The sequence below is a fragment of the Arachis ipaensis genome, chromosome B10 (assembly GCF_059453495.1).
Source record: "Arachis ipaensis isolate K30076 ecotype BB chromosome B10, ASM5945349v1, whole genome shotgun sequence".
In the NCBI taxonomy this organism is placed as follows: Eukaryota; Viridiplantae; Streptophyta; class Magnoliopsida; order Fabales; family Fabaceae; genus Arachis; species Arachis ipaensis.
In genome coordinates, this window is record NC_142435.1 from 109100002 (window position 1) to 109120334 (window position 20333).

At 35.6% G+C, this 20333-nt stretch overlaps 2 protein-coding genes across 2 annotated transcripts; one reads left to right on the forward strand and one right to left on the reverse strand.

Moving 5' to 3' along the window:
- Positions 1-2669: 2669 nt before the first annotated feature.
- LOC107622779 (uncharacterized) lies at positions 2670-4022 on the reverse strand. Its single transcript, XM_016324810.3, has one exon. The coding sequence runs from the start codon at positions 3660-3662 to the stop codon at positions 2895-2897; it is 768 nt and encodes a 255-aa protein (XP_016180296.1). The 5' UTR covers positions 3663-4022; the 3' UTR covers positions 2670-2894.
- A 1718-nt stretch (positions 4023-5740) lies between these two features.
- Positions 5741-7336, forward strand: LOC107622778 (uncharacterized). Its single transcript, XM_016324809.3, has one exon. It carries the CDS (start codon positions 6368-6370, stop codon positions 7133-7135), a length of 768 nt encoding a protein of 255 aa, XP_016180295.1. The 5' UTR covers positions 5741-6367; the 3' UTR covers positions 7136-7336.
- Positions 7337-20333: the final 12997 nt, after the last annotated feature.

Below are 20333 nucleotides of genomic sequence, written 5' to 3' on the forward strand. Positions count from 1 at the left end.
CCAAAGTGTGTGATAGCAAGACCCCTTACAAATTGAAACCAAAAATAATACATATATAATATATTGTTCGTCCATGTTTATCACGCTAGCAGATGCTGAGGATTATATTATTTATTGCAACTTGGAACAACGGATTTTTTTTTTTAAATAAAATAAAAGAATAATTATTTTTTAAAATCTCATTTTTTAATTTTAATTTTTTAAATACGCTATTTTTTTGTTAGAACAAGTTCGTCGTACTCCCGACGAACTCTATAATTTTTAGAGTTTATTTAATTTCCGACAAACTTCACTTTAAATTTTAAAAAAATTTCTAACTCAAATTCTTAAATTTTATAACAGACAACGACAACCATTATCATCGTCTCTAAAATATACGGGAATATACGAGAGTACACAGGAATAAGTCATACTTTTATTAGGAATATAATAATTTTTTTTATTTGTAATGAAAAATAACTCTTTTTAAATATGACTTATTTCTGTGTATCTATGTATTTCTAAAGACGATCATAATAATTATTATTGATACCAACAATATTAAAAAAGTCATGCTTATTATTTGTGTATTTTTGTATATTCCTATAAATACTACTTAAAAATTAGAATTTTTGAAAATTTAAAAGAAGTTTGCGGGGATTCGACCGGAGGCACGGCGACCTCCCTCTACCAAAAAAAATCGTATTTCTAAAATTAAAATTAAAATTTTGAATTTGAGCAAATAATAATTTTTTATTTTATTTCAAAAAAAAAAAATCCTGGAACAACTGGTTTTTTAGTTAAACAATACCCTCTGCAAGTTCCAGTAGTACAAGCTAAAAAAATTCATACCGGGTATAGTTACTTATACCTTATCTTTCGGTTTCTCAATAATTACGTTACACCCAACTCGTAAGAAATGAAATAACGCGTGGATATTCCGCATTTAAAAAAAAAACGAATAATGATGACATGGCAACGCACTACTCCTACGTGTCATCCACGTTGCACTCTATTAGTCAATCGTTTATACTTAGCAAATGCTCCCCGTGTGCTCGCCTTCGCAATCCATACACTTTTCGCGTGCGGTCTCGTGCGTTTCCCATCTTCGTTTCTCGCGTCACATACCGACCTCACTTTCAATCTCCTAGGCGCATTCCTTCCATGCTCCCCCTACTCTCATTCCATCTTCACCATTGCTTCTAATCTCAACAAGTCAAAGTAATCAAACCTCATGGCTACCCTATACCCGGACCAAAAATTCGCACTTGCTACAGTTTGCGAAAGCGTGGAAGGCTCGTGGGATTACCCACCAAGCCACGTTGCCATGCAAACAAGCCTCGTGCCCTTCAAAATTTCATTCCTCTACAACCTACCCCCACCCTATATGCCTACGAACTCACATTATAACCGTGGATTCTTCCTATATTGGAGCATAAGGTGTACTTACCCGCAGAGGAACAAAAGCAGCCTAAAAATACTAGGATTGTGATTTAGGGTGTGTTTGCATTTGCGTTGGAAAAGAGAAAAGCTCGTTTGTGTTCTTTGAACGCTTTATCTTTATGTTTGGCGACATTTTTATTTTAGAAATGCAAAAGTGATTTCTGTCTTCAACCCTAGTTTACCAAAAACTAAAAATTCTAGTTTTTCCATTGATGTTTTCACGTTGGATTAAACTTTATGTTCTTTGTACCAATTATGTCCTTCATATTCACATGTTTATTGTTTTTTAATAATATTTTTTTTCTAATACTTTTTTATGTATATTATTATTTTTTATAAAATTTCTAAATTTTTTATGAGTTTTTTTTGCTGTTATTGTTAATTTTTTGTATGGAATATTTTTTTTTATTTTGTATTATGATTCTATTAATCTTATTAGAGTACTAAAGAATACTAAAAGTACTAAAAAAATATTAAAATTTATTTAAATATTTAAAATAAAATTATAAGATAACATAAAATAATTATTTAAATTCATGTTCTTTTCTGTAATTTTTTATCTAAAAGTAATTTTGAATAATATAATCCAAACAATATTTAGTTTACTATAATCCATTTTAAATAAAAATTACCAAACATAAACTACGTTAATACAAACTTATTTTTTTATCAAAATCAATTTCACAAAATCAATTTTATACAAATCTCCTGTAATCTAAATACACACTTTATCTATAGCATCTTGACTTGGAGTGAATGGGATCTCTTGATTGTTAATACTCAATACTGCTAATTGGTGTAACGAATGAAAGAACCAATAATTTAACGGTAAGCTATCCAATGGTGACTTTAATGTTAAATAATTTAAAAAAATTTCAGGTATTTTCGGAATATTAATTTTAATATTTTAATTATTAATTTTAATTATTAAAAAATATATAATATATATTAATTAAAATTAATATTTAAAATTATTAAAATATTAGTATTTTTAAAAATATCTGAAAATTTTTCAAATAAATTTATAATTGGTGATTATGATATTAAAGTTCATGCATGTATGGAAAAACAGTCACAATTTCAACCAAGAAACTTGATCAGGGGGTGTAATTGTGATTTGTGACATAAAAAAGGAACCAAAGTTGACATTCAAATTGGAAATTCATTGACCATTCGCCACAATTGAAATTTCAGTAATCAGCTAATTAAAACGTGAAAAAGACCTAATTCAATAACATCTTCTAAAATACTAAGAATAATGGGAATTTTGATTAGCATGAAATTAAGTAATCCAATTATCAATTTTCAATGAATTAAAGAAGTAGTCCATGACATGATCCGCTTAACCTAAGATAGCATTTTTAATCTGTACAAATTGAACCACAGCGCCCTACTAATTACTATAACTACCAAGCCATGGTTTCACAAAATCATTGATTGAATAGAGATTATGCAACTTCCAATACTTCCCGCTACTGCCACTGACTCTGTAGCAACCAACAATTCTTCAGCTGAGACTCCACGCTTTCTCTGAAGCTCTTCACCCGAACCAAACAAAAATGGGTCGAACACAAGCCCATGCCCGATCCAGGACCAGATCCGACCCGGATCGTTTTCAAGAGGTAGCAAACCGGCCCGCACCCTACACCTTTCCCCTGAACTACGATTCCCCACGCTCTTGTTGTTCTTTCTGTATCGGAACCGCCGTCCTCCGCCTCGTCCTCCCCTCCGATCTCCTCCACGAAGATGACTCCTTCTGGCACCGGCGTCTCCCCTGACTCCCACCGTTGCTTCACCGCTGGCCAATCGTCAACAACCACCTGCTTCTCCGTCGTCGTCGATGTGGTGGTTTCTTCTCCCTTTCTCTTAGAAAAAATCTGCACCAGAAGCGGCGCCTCCTTCAGATTCTTCACGATTTCCACCACTGATTCCCTCATCCACGTGTCCAGCCTCTCCTGCGCCTCCAAGACGGCAGCGCTGTCACGGCCTCCTCCATTATTAGAATCCTCTCTCTTCCCGAACGGCTCAATGCTCATCCGATTCTCCACCACCGCTCCCCTAGCCGCCGCTGGCGCCGCCGAAGCCATCGAGATCCTCCCCTTCCACGCCGTGGAGCGCGCCAGGTCTCCGATCACGACGGAACACGGCGAGGCAAAACAACACCGATCCTGGATTCCGAAGTTAGCAGCGGTAAGGCGGCTGTTTCCGCCGCAAGCAATGCCGAGAGACGACGACGCCATCTTCTTCTGCCTGCGTGGATGGCGGGGAAAGGAAGAAAACACGCAGAAGAAAGGGAACAAGAGAGAATCTTAAAAGCCAAAAGGGATGAAAGCTTTTATTACTTTCTGTTTGTGACGAAGGGTTTGTGCTTAAGAATTCAAATAAAGAAGGAGAAGAGAGGGAAGAACGAGAATCAGAGAAAGCTGTTAAGATAGATAAAGGGATAGAAGAAGCGTAATGGGTGAGGCGATTATTATAGTTTCAGTGACGCGTTCAAGATTAACGGTTGATCAACGCTTTCTTCAAATTTGACGGTTCTGATCTGATGCATAGGTGACTCTATCGGACTCTGACTCGGACTCCTTCTGGCTACTGTTTAAAATTCATATCACAATTAAGTGTGGAATTGGATTACAGTTTGTAAATGAAAGTTTTTATCAAATTGATTTTGATAAAAAATAAATTTGAGTTAATATGATTTATGTTTGGCAATCTTTATATTAAAATTGATTATAGTAAAATAAATATTATTTGCATTATATTACTCAAAATTATCTTTAGATGAAAAATTATTAAAAGAGATATCAATTTAAATAATTTTTTTAATATACATGCAAAATCAAAATACTAACAAAAATAATATAAAAAATATTTATCATATAAATAAAATAAATACAATAAAAAAATATAAAAAAATACTATAAATTTTATAATGTCAAACAAAAAAAAATATTCTATAATTTTTCTAGTACGGTCACTACTCTTTAATTTAGTATTATTTTGGATTATAATTTTTTATTATTTATGACTCTAATGTTATTTATAATTAATTTTTTATTTATTTTATCTTTTTTATATGATCATAATTTATATTATACAAAATTTTGATAATAAACGTAGTATATAATAATTACAATTATAAATTTTACAAAGTCAGACTAAAAAATAAGAAATAAATTAATACAAAACAAAAATAGAGTATATCAAAGAATAAAAAAAATCATACAGATAAAAAATAATAAAAATTTCATAAAACCAACAACATATATCATATGAACAAAAAAATACAATAAAAAAAATAAAATTTATATGAATAAAATCAAATAAAAAAATAAAAAAATTTCATACACAACATAAATACAATGCAGTAAAGGATAGAAAAAAAGAATTTATATAAAAAAATAATAAAAATATCATAAAAATTAATAAAATATCTAAAAAATTAGAGCACTATAAAAAATTAAAAAAATCAACAACATTTGTCATATGAATAAAAGAAATACAATAAAATAAATAAAAAATTATATGAACAAATCCAAACAAAAATAAAAAAAGTTTATAAAAAATATACATATAAAAATTAGTATAGTAAATGATAAAAAAACGGATTTTTTATTTAAATAAATAAAATAAATTTAATAATTACTAAAATAAATAATTTAAAAAATATTTATCGAAATAAATACTCTTTTCTTATCTCATTTACACTGTAAACTAAATAATTTTACACTGTAAACGAGATAAACACGTGTCGCATACACTTCTCTTATCTCGTTTATTTAATTTTTATAGAGTTTATTTAATTTTCGACAACCTTTACTTTAAATTTTAAAAAAATTATTAACTCAAATTCTTAAATTTTATAATAGATAACGACAATCATTATCATCGTCTCTAAAGTATATGGGAATATAGGAGAGTACATAGGAATAAATCATATTTTTATTAGGAATATAATAATTTTTTTTATTTGTAATGAAAAATAACACTTTTTAAATATGATTTATTTTTGCATTTAAAAAAAAAGGAATAATGATGACATGGCAACACACTACTCCTACGTGTCATCCACGTTACACTCTATTAGCCAATCGTTCACACTCGGCGAATGCTCCCAGTGTGCTCGCCTTCGCAATCCATGCACTTTTCGCATGCCGTCTCGTGCGTTTTCCGCCTTCGTTTCTCGCGTCACATACCGACCTCACTTCCAATCCCCTACGCGCACTCCTTCCATGCTCCCCCTACTCTCATTCCATCTTTACAGTTGCTTCCAATCTTAGCAAGTCAAAGTAATCAAACCCCATGGCTACCCTATACCCGGACCAAAAATTGGCACTTGCTACAATTTGCGAAAGCGTGGAAGGCTCGTGGAGTTACCCTCCAAGCCACGTTGCCATGCAAACAAGCCTCGTGCCCTTCAAAATTTCATTCCTCTACAATCTACCCCACCCTATATGCCTACGCGCTCATATTATAACCAGGGATTCTTCCTATATTGGAGCATAAGGTGTACTTATCCGCAGAGGAACAAAAGCAGCCTAAAAATATTAGGATTGTAAGTTAGTTGTGATATGAATTTTAAACAGTAGCCAGAAGGAGTCCGAGTCAGAGTCCGATAGAGTCACCTATGCATCAGATCAGAACCGTCAAATTTGAAGAAAGCGTTGATCAACCGTTAATCTTGAACGCGTCACTGAAACTATAATAATCGCCTCACCCATTACGCTTCTTCTATCCCTTTATCTATCTTTACAGCTTTCTCTGATTCTCGTTCTTCCCCCTCTTCTCCTTCTTTATTTGAATTCTTCAGACGAAAGCACAAACCCTTCGTCACAAACAGAAAGTAATAAAAGCTTTCATCGCTTTTGGCTTTTAAGATTCTCTCTTGTTCCCTTTCTTCTGCGTGTTTTCTTCCTTTCCCCGCCATCCACGCAGGCAGAAGAAGATGGCGTCGTCGTCTCTCGGCATTGCTTGCGGCGGAAACAGCCGCCTTACCGCTGCTAACTTCGGAATCCAGGATCGGTGTTGTTTTGCCTCGCCGTGTTCCGTCGTGATCGGAGACCTGGCGCGCTCCACGGCGTGGAAGGGGAGGATCTCGATGGCTTCGGCGGCGCCAGCGGCGGCTAGGGGAGCGGTGGTGGAGAATCGGATGAGCATTGAGCCGTTCGGGAAGAGAGAGGATTCTAATAATGGAGGAGGCCGTGACAGCGCTGCCGTCTTGGAGGCGCAGGAGAGGCTGGACACGTGGATGAGGGAATCAGTGGTGGAAATCGTGAAGAATCTGAAGGAGGCGCCGCTTCTGGTGCAGATTTTTTCTAAGAGAAAGGGAGAAGAAACCACCACATCGACGACGACGGAGAAGCAGGTGGTTGTTGACGATTGGCCAGCGGTGAAGCAACGGTGGGAGTCAGGGGAGACGCCGGTGCCAGAAGGAGTCATCTTCGTGGAGGAGATCGGAGGGGAGGACGAGGCGGAGGACGGCGGTTCCGATACAGAAAGAACAACAAGAGCGTGGGGAATCGTAGTTCAGGGGAAAGGTGTAGGGTGCGGGCCGGTTTGCTACCTCTTGAAAACGAGCCGGGTCGGATCTGGTCCTGGATCGGGCATGGGCTTGTGTTCGACCCATTTTTGTTTGGTTCGGGTGAAGAGCTTCAGAGAAAGCGTGGAGTCTCAGCTGAAGAATTGTTGGTTGCTACAGAGTCAGTGGCAGTAGCGGGAAGTATTGGAAGTTGCATAATCTCTATTCACTCAATGATTTTGTGAAACCATGGCTTGGTGGTTATAGTAATTAGTAGGGCGCTGTGGTTCAATTTGTACAGATTAAAAATGCTATCTTAGGTTAAGCGGATCATGTCATGGACTACTTCTTTAATTTATTGAAAATTGATAATTGGATTACTTAATTTCATGCTAATCAAAATTCCCATTATTCTTAGTATTTTAGTAGATGTTATTGAATTAGGTCTTTTTCACGTTTTAATTAGTTGATTACTGAAATTTCAATTGTGGCGAATGGTCAATGAATTTCCAATTTGAATGTCAACTTTGTCACAAATCACAATTACACCCCCTGATCAAGTTTCTTGGTTGAAATTGTGACTGTTTTTTCCATACATTTATGAACTTTAATATCATAATCACCAATTATAAATTTATTTGAAAAATTTTCAGATATTTTTAAAAATACTGATATTTTAATTATTTTAAATGTTAATTTTAATTAATATATATTATATATTTTTTAATAATTAAAATTAATAATTAAAATATTAAAATTAATATTCCGAAAATACCTGAAATTTTTTTAAATTATTTAACATTAAAGTCACCATTGGCTAGCTTACGTTAAATTATTGGTTCTTTCATTCGTTACACTAATCAGCAGTATTGAGTATTAACAATCAAGAGATCCCAATCCCATTCACTCCAAGTCAAGATGCCATAGTTATATAGTGGTAGCGTATGGGGATATATTAAAAACAAAATATCACTCCCTTGTTAGAAAAATAACAAATTTAACTTTGATGTTTGATTTTTACAACAATGACTTAAGTGTTATATATAATAAGAGAGACCTTAATGGATCATTTTTTTTTCCTCTGGTAGTGATTATTGAGAACTTGTTAATCTTTTGCCAACTAATGATGATTAGTTTATTAATTTATTTAAATAAGAATTATAAATTCAAATTTTATATATATATAAAATTTATTGGTCAACGACAAATTTTTAAATAGAACTTCGATCTATAATAGATTAGTTTTTCAAAAAAAAAGTTAATTATTTTTTAATGTATTAATTAAAATTAAGGATTAGTTTAGATTGACTTTTAAAAAATGATTTTACTTAAGAACCAAGTAGGAGGTAGCCAACTAGAGGCAACTCGTTAAAAAACAGGAGGTCTGTTACAAAAAAGAAAAAATAACTTCCCACTACCCTAATTTTTCGAATTTCAAAACTAAAAATACAAAGAATTGGTTTGAGTTGGCTTATGTTATAGTCGGTGCTCTAGACTTTTTCTTTGAAAAAAAAAAACTTTTCATATTCTGACCCAAAATAAAGTCAAGACCAAAAAGGTTAAAAGTCCACCCAATAAGAATGGCATCATCTACTTCTACCCAACCTCATAGAGGTCGGCATGACAATGGTAGTTCAACCTTATTAAGCTAAAACAATAACTAACTCTTAAGATATCTTCCACTTATCTAGAAGGGAGATCTCAATAACTCCCTAGAAAAATGGAACAATTATCCACCATCAAAGGTGAAACTACACTAAAAGGTGGTTACCTATTCTACTATAAATATACTACAAACTCAGATATATTTAGAACCCAATCTACAAAAAAGCTTACCTAAAATCTTTGCTAACTTAAACATCAGAGTCTCTTGTAGGTACTACCCCCACCTCTTTACAAAGAACTTGGACGGCGGCACCTCAGCTCTAATACAAGTCCGTCGCTGTCACAGAGGGAGCCTGGACCTCACGTTCAGGCCCAAACACAATCCAATTTCAGGTAACCTTCGGAACATTGGCATCGTTGCTGGGGACTACTGCAGAATTTATAACCCACAAACTAACCGGCAAGTGCACCAGGTCGTACCAAGTAGTACCTCAAGTGAATGAGGGTCGATCCCACGAGGATTGATGGATCAAGCAATAATGATTGAGTAATTGGCTTAGTCAGACAAACAGAAAATAGTGTTTTGAGAGTTCAATTGCATCAAACAGTAATTCAGAGAATTAATAAAGCAAGCAGTAAACGAGTTGTGAAATATATAGAGAAAATAGTTAAGGTTTCAGAGATATTTATTTTTCGGATTAACTTTTCTTACCAACTACTTTAATCATGCAAGATTCAATTTATGGCAAACTATATGTGACTAAACCCTAATTCCTTAGACCTTTTTAGTCTCCTCTAACCTTCATCAACCGCCAATTTCTTGGTCACTTAATTCCAATTAGAGGGTTAAGTTCAAAACTAGTTTATGTGCCACAGAAACCCTAATTATCCAAATATAAGAGGATTATATGTCACGTATCCCGTTAAGTCCAGATAATTATAAATTTAGGAAAAAAATTTTTCAAGCTGTTGTTCAAATAAAGAGCTTTTCCAAGGTTTACAAGAACTCAAATAGAATAATGGTCATACTTCTGTTCCACCCAAATTCATAAGATAAAGAACGACAACAATTCTTGAAATTGAAATCAATACATAAATTAAAATAGAAAAGTAATAGTATTAATCGATAGAATAAACAGAGCTCCTAACCTTAATAGTGGAGGTTTAGTTGCTCATGGTTCAGAGAGAAAACTAGGCTTCTGAAAAAAGTGTAAAGTGCGGAATGAGGTAGGAGAGAAGAGTAGTCCGAAGGGCTGATTCTTTTCCCTTTTTATATCTAATCCTAATTAATGTAAAAAATATTTTCTAAAACTAAATAATATCTTCTCCTATTTGTAAATAAAATAAAGTTTAATAAAAAAATTAATAAAATCTTCGTTGCCATCATCAAAATAGATGCGGGGACCACTCCTTTCTCTTGAGCTGGCGCCTAACTTGGAGAATCCCAAGTTAGGCGCTGCATTGACCAAATGGAATTGAAGCTTCTTCTTTCATATGGTGCCTAACTTGGGAAATTCCAAGTTAGGCACCACCCTGGCTGCATGCAATGGGAGGACTTGTATTTATGGCACCTAACCTGGGAAATTCCAAGTTAGGCAACAACATGGCCGTAAAAAATGGAAGAAAAGGGTATACTATTATATATCGTTGGAAAGCAATGGAAGTCAGCTTTCCAATGCCGCTGGAATCATATCAATGGGACCTCTGTAGCTCAATTTATATTCATTAGAGTGCAAGGAGGTCATGGTTGACAACATCATCCACTTTCTTCCTCTTCTTCTATAAACTCCGTCAAATCCATCCGAATGCTACCTGAAATAAACAGAATTGAACACAACTCAAAGTAGCATTCATAGTTGGTAGCACGAATCCTCACACCTTCGTACTGTTGTACCAGCAAGTGCACTGGGTCGTCCAAGTAATACCTGAGCGAATCAGGGTTAATCCCACGAGGATTGTGGTTTGAAGCAAGCTATGGTTCTCTTGCAGGTCTTAGTCAGGCAGATCAGAAGGTTGATTATGTTTGAATGCAGTTTGATTGTGAATATGAATGGAATCACTAAAAGGAATATGAGAGAAGGGTATAAGGTATTTTATAAAAGAAATCAGTAAAAGGGTTATAATTAAGGATTGGAGTTGTTAACCTTTCTGGATTAACTCTGGTATTACTGTCTTCCTTGCTTGTGAGTGATTTCTTCTATGGTAGGTTGTATGTGATCAAAGCCATTGCCCGTGGTCATTGATCTCCTATGCTCCAGATCAAACACCATTGCCCATGGTCATTCAATCTGACGGAGGGTGAAGCTCTAGCAGTTCATTCTCTTGGCGATCCAACTTAAAACGCCACAGACGAGGTCGAATCTTTCGGATTAGAGAATGCTGCTTCTTTGAATTCTAGCCTATACCATGGAGACCCTAATCTCTCCAAAAATCGGCTGAATTGGTGTCTCGAGAAGTCCCCAACGAAGTCATGGATTAGCCGTATGAGAGATGTATAAACATAGCTGTTGGTTCGTGCTTTTCGGCCACGTATTCACACGAACCAAAGTAGATGCGGGTGTTTGTCAGGCACGTTTGTCTTAGTATGATGAACAGAGCTGATTGTCACTGATCATCCTATTCACCATGTTGAAGATCAAATATACATCTTAGAAATAAATCAAACACGGATCAAAGAAGAAACAGTAATACTTTTATTAATTCATAGGACTCAGCAGGGTGATGAATGGATTTTTGATGGTATAGAATTTCACAAATGAAATCTCGTTGCAAGTATAGTTTCTAAACCAACAAACAATCCTTTCATGCAAAAATTTGTTTGTCACAAGTACAAACCCCAATAAAAATAACCGAAGTATTCAAACCTTGGGTCGTCTCTCAAAGGAATTGCAGGGAAGTGTTCTTATTGTTTATGAGATGCATATTTTGGGGTTTTGGATAAGGGACATGAAAGATAAATTGGAAGAAAGTAAAGGAAACTCAAATGATAAAAGGTTTTGGCAAGGGTTGATGGTTAAGGATCTATATCATTGTCACTTACCACAACATGATAATTGTAAGGATCAATCTCATTAAATCATCCTCTAACAAGTAAAGAAAAGTCAAATGAGCTACACCAATCCTAATCCATAAGTCCTAACCACTCACTAATTAACTTAGTGGAAGCTAGAGTCAATGGACACCAATTATCAGGACTTGGACATTAGCAACTCAATTTCACCTAAGTTACCATCCCAAGCCAAGAACACAAAAATCTACTCTAACATCCTTCCAAACATTTAATCAAACACTTGGAAGGCATAAAAGGAAAGTAAGATAAAATTGCAAGAAATTCAAATCTACAACTACTAATTGCAAGGAAATTAACAACAACAACTCAAATCAACAATAAAGGAAATCAAACATAAATTGCATTAAAGGAAAATAAAAGGAACAAGAGTGCATCAACAACAAAGTAAACAAATACAAGGATTAAAGTAAAACTAAGAAAGCAAAGATAGAGGAACAAGAATTTGTAAAGGAAAAGTAACTCAAAGCATGAATTAAACCTAGATCTAAGAAATTCTAATCTACATCTAACCTAATTCTAGAGAGAAGAGAGAGCTTCTCTCTCTAGAAACTAACTAAAGCATGATGTAAACTAAACTATGTGTTCCCCCCTTGACTCCTCTTAATTTCTGCATGTAATAGGCTCAGAAAATGAGTTGAATTTGGGCCTGGGAAGCCCAGAAATCACCCCCAGCGTTTTCACTTTAATGAAGTCACGTGCGAGCAGCGACGCGTAACTGTGGGTCACGCGTACGTGTCGTTTCGCGTTTTTGCTATCCACGCGTGCACGTCTGGTACGCGTACGCGTCGATGAATGCATCCTAAATCTTTGATTTTCGATGAAATCTCCATTTTGCATGCTTTTCTCTTCATTCCTTTGATCTATTCCTAGCCTTTTGAACCTGAAATCACTCAACAAGCGCATCAAGGCATCTAGTGGAATCAAAGGTGAATTAAGATTAGCAAATTAAGGGCCTAAAAAGCATGTTTTCACACTTAAGCACAAATTAGGAGAAAATCATGAAACCATGCTATTTCATTGAATAAGTGTGAGAAAAGATGATAAAATCCCATAAATTCAGCATAAAATGCACCATGAAATAGTGGTGCATCACAGGGCTCCTCCCCTCAACCTAGGATATTTAGAAACTCATACTGATGTGAAAAATAATGGTAAAACATGTATGATGGTAAAAGTGATGTAAAAAGTGTTCGAATAACATGAATAAAATTCCTTAAATACTAAACAATGACTAATAAGGGTAAAACAGTCTTTTTAGTGCTAAAATCTACTTCTGGGGCCCACTTGGTGAGTGTTTGGTCTGAGCTTTGATGAAATCCACGTGCTATGAGGTCTCTTGGGCGTGAAACACCAGCTAGGGAGTCCTCTATGGGCATTTGGATGCTGAGCTTTGCTCCTTGGGTGCTGGACGCTAGAAAGGGGGCAGGAAGCTGGCGTTGGATGCCAGTTTTGGGCCTTCTATTCTGAAACAAAGTATAGACTATTATACATTTCTGAAAAGCTCTAGAAGTCAAATTTCCATAGTCGTTGAGAATGCTCCATTTGGACTTCTGTAGCTCCAGAAAATCTCTTCTGAGTGCAAAGAGGTTAGATTTGGACAGCATCTACAGCGCTTTCTGTCTCTGAATCAGACTTTTGCTATAGCTCCTCAATTTCAGCCAAAAAATACCTGAAATGGTACAAAAACACAAAAAATCAAAGTGGAATCCAAAAATATGAATTTAACACTAAAACCTATAAAAATTTAATAAAAACTAAATAAAACATGGCAAAAACTACATGAAAACTATGCCAAAAAGCGTATAAAATATCCGCTCATCACAACACCAAACTTAAACTGTTGCTTGTCCCCAAGCAACTAAAAATAAAATAGGATGAAAAGAAGATTAGGATGCAATAAATCTCTGAATTTCTAATGAAGCTCAGTTTCAATTAGATGAGCGGGACTTAATAGCTTTTTGCTTCTGAATAGTCTTGGCATCTCACTATCCATTGAAAATCAGAATGGCTAGCATCTTTAGGAACTTAGAATCCATATGATATTATTGATTCTCCTAGTTTAGCTCTTTTTTATTCTTGAACACAGCTTTCAGAGTCTTGGCCGTGACCCTAAGCACCTTGTTTTCCAGTATTACCACCGGATACGATAATGCCACAGACACTTTAACTGGATGAACCTTTTCAAATTGTGACTCAGTTTTGCTAGAGTCCCCAAATAGAGGTGACCAGAGTTCTTAAGCACACTCTTTTTGCTTTGGACCACGACTTTAACCGCTCAGTCTCAAGCTTTTCACTTGACACCTTCACGCCACAAGCACATGGTTAGGGACAACTTTATTGAGCCACTTAAGCCAGGATTTTATTCCTTGTGTAACACCCCAATTACCCTAAGCCTTACCTCTAGCCATAAAACAAAGGTTAATCAGAGGTTACGACAGTCCTAAGGCTTATACATATTTATATATAGAAAGAAATAATATATTCTAGGAGCCCGATGAAGGATTAAGGTCAAAGACAGATTTACAAAAGCGCGAGACGTTCACACGAAGCTAACGCACAAGACACAAGGTATAGATGTAAAAGAATAAAACGTATATATAGATACAATATTATAATAATCATAGGGAACTAGCCACAGCTTGCGGAGTTTAAGCCGACTAGTTACAAATAGAAGAATACAGAATTTTGGAACTAAAACAGCTTATACAACCTATCTCTCAAATAAGCCTCTAAGGCCATAAAAATAAATATACAAAAGATGAGAGACTACTATGATGAAAGTAAAACAAAATTAAACAAGGAATGAACCATACTCCGCTTTGTCACCATATCCGCAATCTCACCAAAGTAGATTACGACCTGCATCTGAAAAATAACAACAAAGTATGGAATGAGAACCGGAGGTTCTCAGTATGGTAATAGTACCCAATGATGTAAGATGTAAGGCTCCGGGACGCCGAAGGCAATCCTAGAACTTCACATCACATACGAATATTCACGCTTAGAACAAAAATATAAATAAAGAACTTAAACCATAAACCATAAGCAGGATTATCTAACTTAGGGGATTTCTAACTAGAACTAGTCACACCGCTGTATCCCACAGCCTTCGCCAACCGAACCTCCGTGCGATCCCATCGCCACCGCCTACCTTACCTCCTTAGCACCAAACAAACATAGATAATGCAAGCAAGGAAAGCACAGGTAGAATTCATACATGTAACAAGTAAGTCAAGAAGCAAGTAGGCATATTATACAATTAGGCAAACTCAAGTAATCAAAGCAAGCAAGCATATAGAAGATGCATATGATGAATACCTGCCCTATTGGCTCGTGATATCACTTGTCGGTCCATAAATTCCAACCCGACACATCCTTTCGGATGTAGCTTTTCTGTCGTACCCTCGGATATAGTGCCACGCACACTCTATTAACCCACGGATATAGTGCTGGGCACACTCTATTCACCCACGAATATAGTACCGGGCACACTCGCATGCGTAACCCAAGGATATAGTGCCTGGCACACTCTTGTAGCAGAAAGATTATCAATCATAATTCATTCCCAGGGATATAGTGCCCTGCACACTATCATGCTTAACCCAAGGATATAGTGCCTAGCACACTTTCTACATTCAACAAGATCCTCATCCCTCTTTAAGTTCTCATCGTACTTAACCCAAGGATATAATGTTTGGCACACTCTCAACATTCAACAAGTTCATCAACCTCACATCATCACCAATCATCACCATTTCACATCTCAATCCACTTTCAATTATCAATTCTCAACATTCCAAGAATATAGTGCCTGACACACTCTCTTTCAAACATTATCATTCTAAGGATATAGTGCCTGGAACACTCTCAATATTCATCAGGATCATTCATCCCTTTTTAAGTCCTCAACTCATCACATCCATCATCAATTCATAATTTCCATCCCAAACTCATCAGTTCATCAGTATCTCAATTCATTGTCAACAATCACCCAGTTCACTACTCTTCCTTCTCTCTCAACCAACTCATCCTCAATACACCGAAAACCTAAACCTCAGTTTGCTAACTTTTCAAAGTAAAACACAAATAAAACCTCCTAAGACCTTTCCCATATTCCAACATCGAAAATTGAGCCCAAGAGTCTTAAAATGGTGTTATAGAAGTTTACAACCTTGTTGGAAGGATAGAATAGTTGAAAATAAAGGAAAATTTGAGAAACAGGGCATGTGCGTCTGCACAGGGGTGTGCGTACGTACAGGTACCAAAATTTGCAAAGTCTGTCCACTCGCACTGGGTGTGCTAGCACCCCCAATAGACGACCCTTCCCAACTTGTGCGTGCGTGAAGAATGGATGATAGACGGTTTAGAATTCAGAATAAATTCCCGTTGCAAGTATAGTTTCTAAACCAAGCAATCATCCTTTCTTACAAATGTTTTGGTTGTCACAAGTAACAAACCCCTTAAAAATTGATAACCAAAGTATTCAAACCTCGGGTCGTCTTCTCAAGAAACTGCAGGGAGATATGTTCTTATTATTGATTATGAGTTTTGTAAATTGGGGGTTTTGAAAGAAAGGAACAAGTAATTTAAATGACAAGTAAAATAAATAAAGAACTATAAAATAAACTCTTGGCAAGGTATGAAAATTTGGAAGTCCTATCCTAGTTATTCTTATGAGAATTGAAGTTAATCCCACTTAGTTAACCTTTACGAAAGCAAGGGAAAGTCAAGTGGACTAATAAGTTAGATTTCCCAAGTCCTAGACAACTCCTAAGGAAAGACTAGAGTTAGTGGAATTCAATTCAATTAGATAACATAACAATCAATCACGATAAGTTTGATAACTCAAGAGCCTCCAGTTAATCAATTAAAGCCAAGAATATAAAAAAGCTAAATGTAAATCATAAATCTGAAACATCTCAAATTATATTAAACAGAAAATCAATCCAAACATAAAGAGTTCATAAGCTAAATTGATAAAATAAATAAAAAGGACATTGAACCTGGAACTCGGAAGAAATTGTAAGTTGAAATAATAAAAAATCCTAATTCCTTTAAGAGGAATCCTAATCCTAAATCCTAAGAGAGAGGAGAGAACCTCGCTCTTTAAAAACTACATCCAGTCCTAAAATTATGAATTATGAAAATGTGATCATGAATGAATGGATTCCCCCACTTTATAGCCTCTAATCTGTGTTTTCTGGGGCGCAAACTGGGTCAAAAACAGCCCAGAAATTGCTGGAGAAGAAATCTGCCATGCTGATTTTTGTCACTGCGACGTGTCCGTGTGGAGCACGCGTTTGCATCGCTTAGCGTCAGGGAAATTATAGCATATTATTTATCAAATCGAAGCCTCGGACGTTAGCTTTTCAACGCAACTGAAACCGCATCGTTTGGACCTCTGTAGCTCAAGTTATGACCATTTTAGTGCGAGAGGGTCAGGCTAACAGCTTTGCAGTTCCTTCAACTTCTTGTATTCCTTCCACTTTTGCATGCTTCCTTTCCATCCTCCAAGCTATTCCTGCCCTGTAATCTTTGAAAATACTTAACACACATATCAAGGCATCGAATGGTAATAGGAGAGGATTAATAATTAGCAATTTAAAGGCCAAAGAAACATGTTTTCAATCATAGCACAAAATCAGGAAGGAAAACGTAAAACATGCGATTTCTATGAATAAGCGTGAGAATAATGGATGAAAAACCACTCAATTTAGCACAATATAAACCATAAAATAGTGGTTTATCAACCTCCCCACACTTAAACATTAGCATGTCCTCATGCTAAGCTCAAGAGAAGCTATAAAAGTGAAGAGAAATGGTAGAATGTATGAAATGCAACCTATCTATGTGAATGCAACCACATGAAAAAATGTTTCTTCCTACTTGGTTAAAAGTAAATAAGTTCTCCAAGACAAACATAAATCAGATTTCACTAATTCAAATTATACAATAAAAGATAAGTAAACTTGTAAGAAGATAGCTCATGAAAGCAGGGAACATAGAATCAAGCATTGAACCCTTACTGGTAGTGTATATGCACTCTAATCTCTCAAGTGTATAGGGTAATTCACTCTACTCTTCTCTAGTCATGCTTTCTAAACTTTGTTCTTCATCTAACCAATCAACAAATATTTAATGTACCAATGCAAACATCATGAGGTCTTTTTAGGATTGTAATGGGGCTGAGGTAAGGGTAAGGATGTATATAATATATGGCTAAGTGAGCTATAAATTGAATTCTTGACTAACCTAAGCTCTCACCTATATACACACTCTATATATTTTTAAGTTCATGCTTAGCTACCCCAAAATTCCGACTTTTGTATAATTCCCATACTCATGTACCAAATTTTCTTTAATTTTTAATTTTTTAATTTTTAATTTTTAATTTTTTTAATTTTTTTATCACATGTGCATTGATCTTTTATTAAACTTAATATTTAGGTAATTATGTCCCCTTATTTATTCATTGAATATTTTTGTTTTTTTTTTGAAACATAAACATAACATATATCAATACACATGGTATTTTAGTTTAATTTGGTGTTACATGAGCATGCTCCCAAATTTCTGATTATTCTTATTAATATATCCTTTCCTATCAACCCATGTTTCCATGTTTCCCCACACTTAGTTGATACATAATCTCTATCTTAAGCTAACCAAAGATTCAATTTGAGATTTTTACTTTTGTTTTTCTCCTTAAGGCTAGTGATGTAGTTATAGAATAGAAGGAGATTAAAAGGCTCAAGGAGGCTAACAAGGGTGATGTAAAAGGTAGGCTTATTTGGGATAAGTGAGCTAATAACAAATAATGGCCTCAATCATATGCAAGCATGTAAATTCACTAAATAATGGACATATAGAATGGAACAAAGCAAAGATTGCAATTATAGAGAAGAAAACACACAAGAATAAAATATTTATGGTTAAATAATGTAACCATATAAATAAGCTCAAAATCTCATAGGTTGTGTGTTCTAGCTTTTTAAACTATGTTCCAAATACAACTTCAAACAAGTTTAACACAAAAGTTTTAGTTTAAATTAGTGAAATTTTTATAAAATAAGGTCTTGAAAGGAAACTCATTACTTTAACCGAGCAGTGGTAAAATATGCACAAAATCAAACAAACATGCAAATACAACAAAGAAAATTTAAATATTGGTGTTGAGATAGGAAGGTACTAACCCACGGAGATCGGTATCGACCTCCCCACACTTAAAGATTGCACCGTCCTCAGTGCATGCTGAGATGTGTAGGTGAACGGGCTGTTCCAACTGGCGCTTTTCTCCGAAGATTTTGCAGATGGACTTGTCTGTCTCCCCATGTAAACGTCTTCTGCTTCCCTTTCGGGTGGCCATCCTGAAAGAAAAAAGGAAGAAAGGTAACCCAGTGATAAAGATAAGAAAATGAAGTATGGTTGGGTTAATGCCAAATGATAAGGGTCTCATTTACATGGAAGCTTCAACATGTACGTGAGAAAATAATAGAAGCATATGGAATACTAGTGGTGCAAGATTTGAAACATAGGGGAGGAGTGTGGGTAATGGAAGTATCAATACAAGCTCATGTAAATGCAAATGGAGTGCAAGTATCATAAAACATTGGCATTGGAAGATAATTAACATCATCCCACAGTGTAAAACAAGTTACTAAGGACCAAAGTAAATTCAAGAAAAGATGCAACAATTGAAAAAGAAAATTTTTAACACCAATGGCAAAAAATAATAAATTTAGAAAAGAAAATAAAAATATGCACAAAATTAAAATACAATGAATGAAAATATACAAATAAATTAAATACAATAGAAGGAAAGTAAAAAAGGATGAGAAGTTAAAAAGATGAAGAAGAAGAAAGTAAGAAAAGGAAGAAGAAAGAAGAAAAGATAGAAGAAATTAGGATTAGAAAAGAAAAGATAAGATAATTGGCGCTGATCTGGATAAGTTGTGCGGCGCAGGCGACGCGGACGAGTGGGTCACACGATTGCGTGGTCTGATTTGTGCGATTGGCGCGAGTGCAGTCTCGCGTTCGCGCAACTCTCTGTTCGAAACTCTATTTGCCAAATTTTTGGGTGACGCGGTCGCGTGGGTGACGCGATCGCGTGAATGGCCTTTCTTTTAAAAATGACGCGGACGCGTGGGGCACGCGTTTGCGTGGTAGGGCTGGTGCTTCTAGCATCCTTCCAGCCCAGCTCCATCATAACTCTCTTCCATACACCTCTTTACGTCGATTTTACAAGGCCACGCGTTTGCGTGGGTGACGCGGACGCGTGGATCAATTTGTGCCAAAGGCACGCCTCCAGCCACACTCTCGCGTGACTCTCTGTTCACTTTTCTTTTCTTCCTAATGCACTTGTGACGCGGACGCGTCGGCGACACTGTCGCGTCGCGTGATTTTTTTTTTATGCAGGATGCAAAATGCAATGATAGTGTGGATGCTATGATTAATTCCAAGTTCAATGAAAATAATGTAAAATAAAAACAAACAACACGAAATAAAATTGAAAAAGAAACGATCATACCATGGTGGGTTGTCTCCCACCTACCACTTTTAGTTAAAGTCCTTAAGTTGGACATTTGGTGAGTCCTTTGTTAGGGTGGCTTGTGCTTGAACTCATCCATGAATCTCCACCAATGTTTGCAAATCCAATGGCCTCCGGGATCCCAAGTGACAAGGCCCCAAGAGTGCTGATTGCCAGAAAGAATTCTGGGG

Coding starts and splice junctions, on each gene's coding strand:
- LOC107622779 (XM_016324810.3), bottom strand. CDS start 3,662: ATGGCGTCGTCGTCTCTCGGCATTGCTTGCGGCGGAAACAGCCGCCTT.
- LOC107622778 (XM_016324809.3), top strand. CDS start 6,368: ATGGCGTCGTCGTCTCTCGGCATTGCTTGCGGCGGAAACAGCCGCCTT.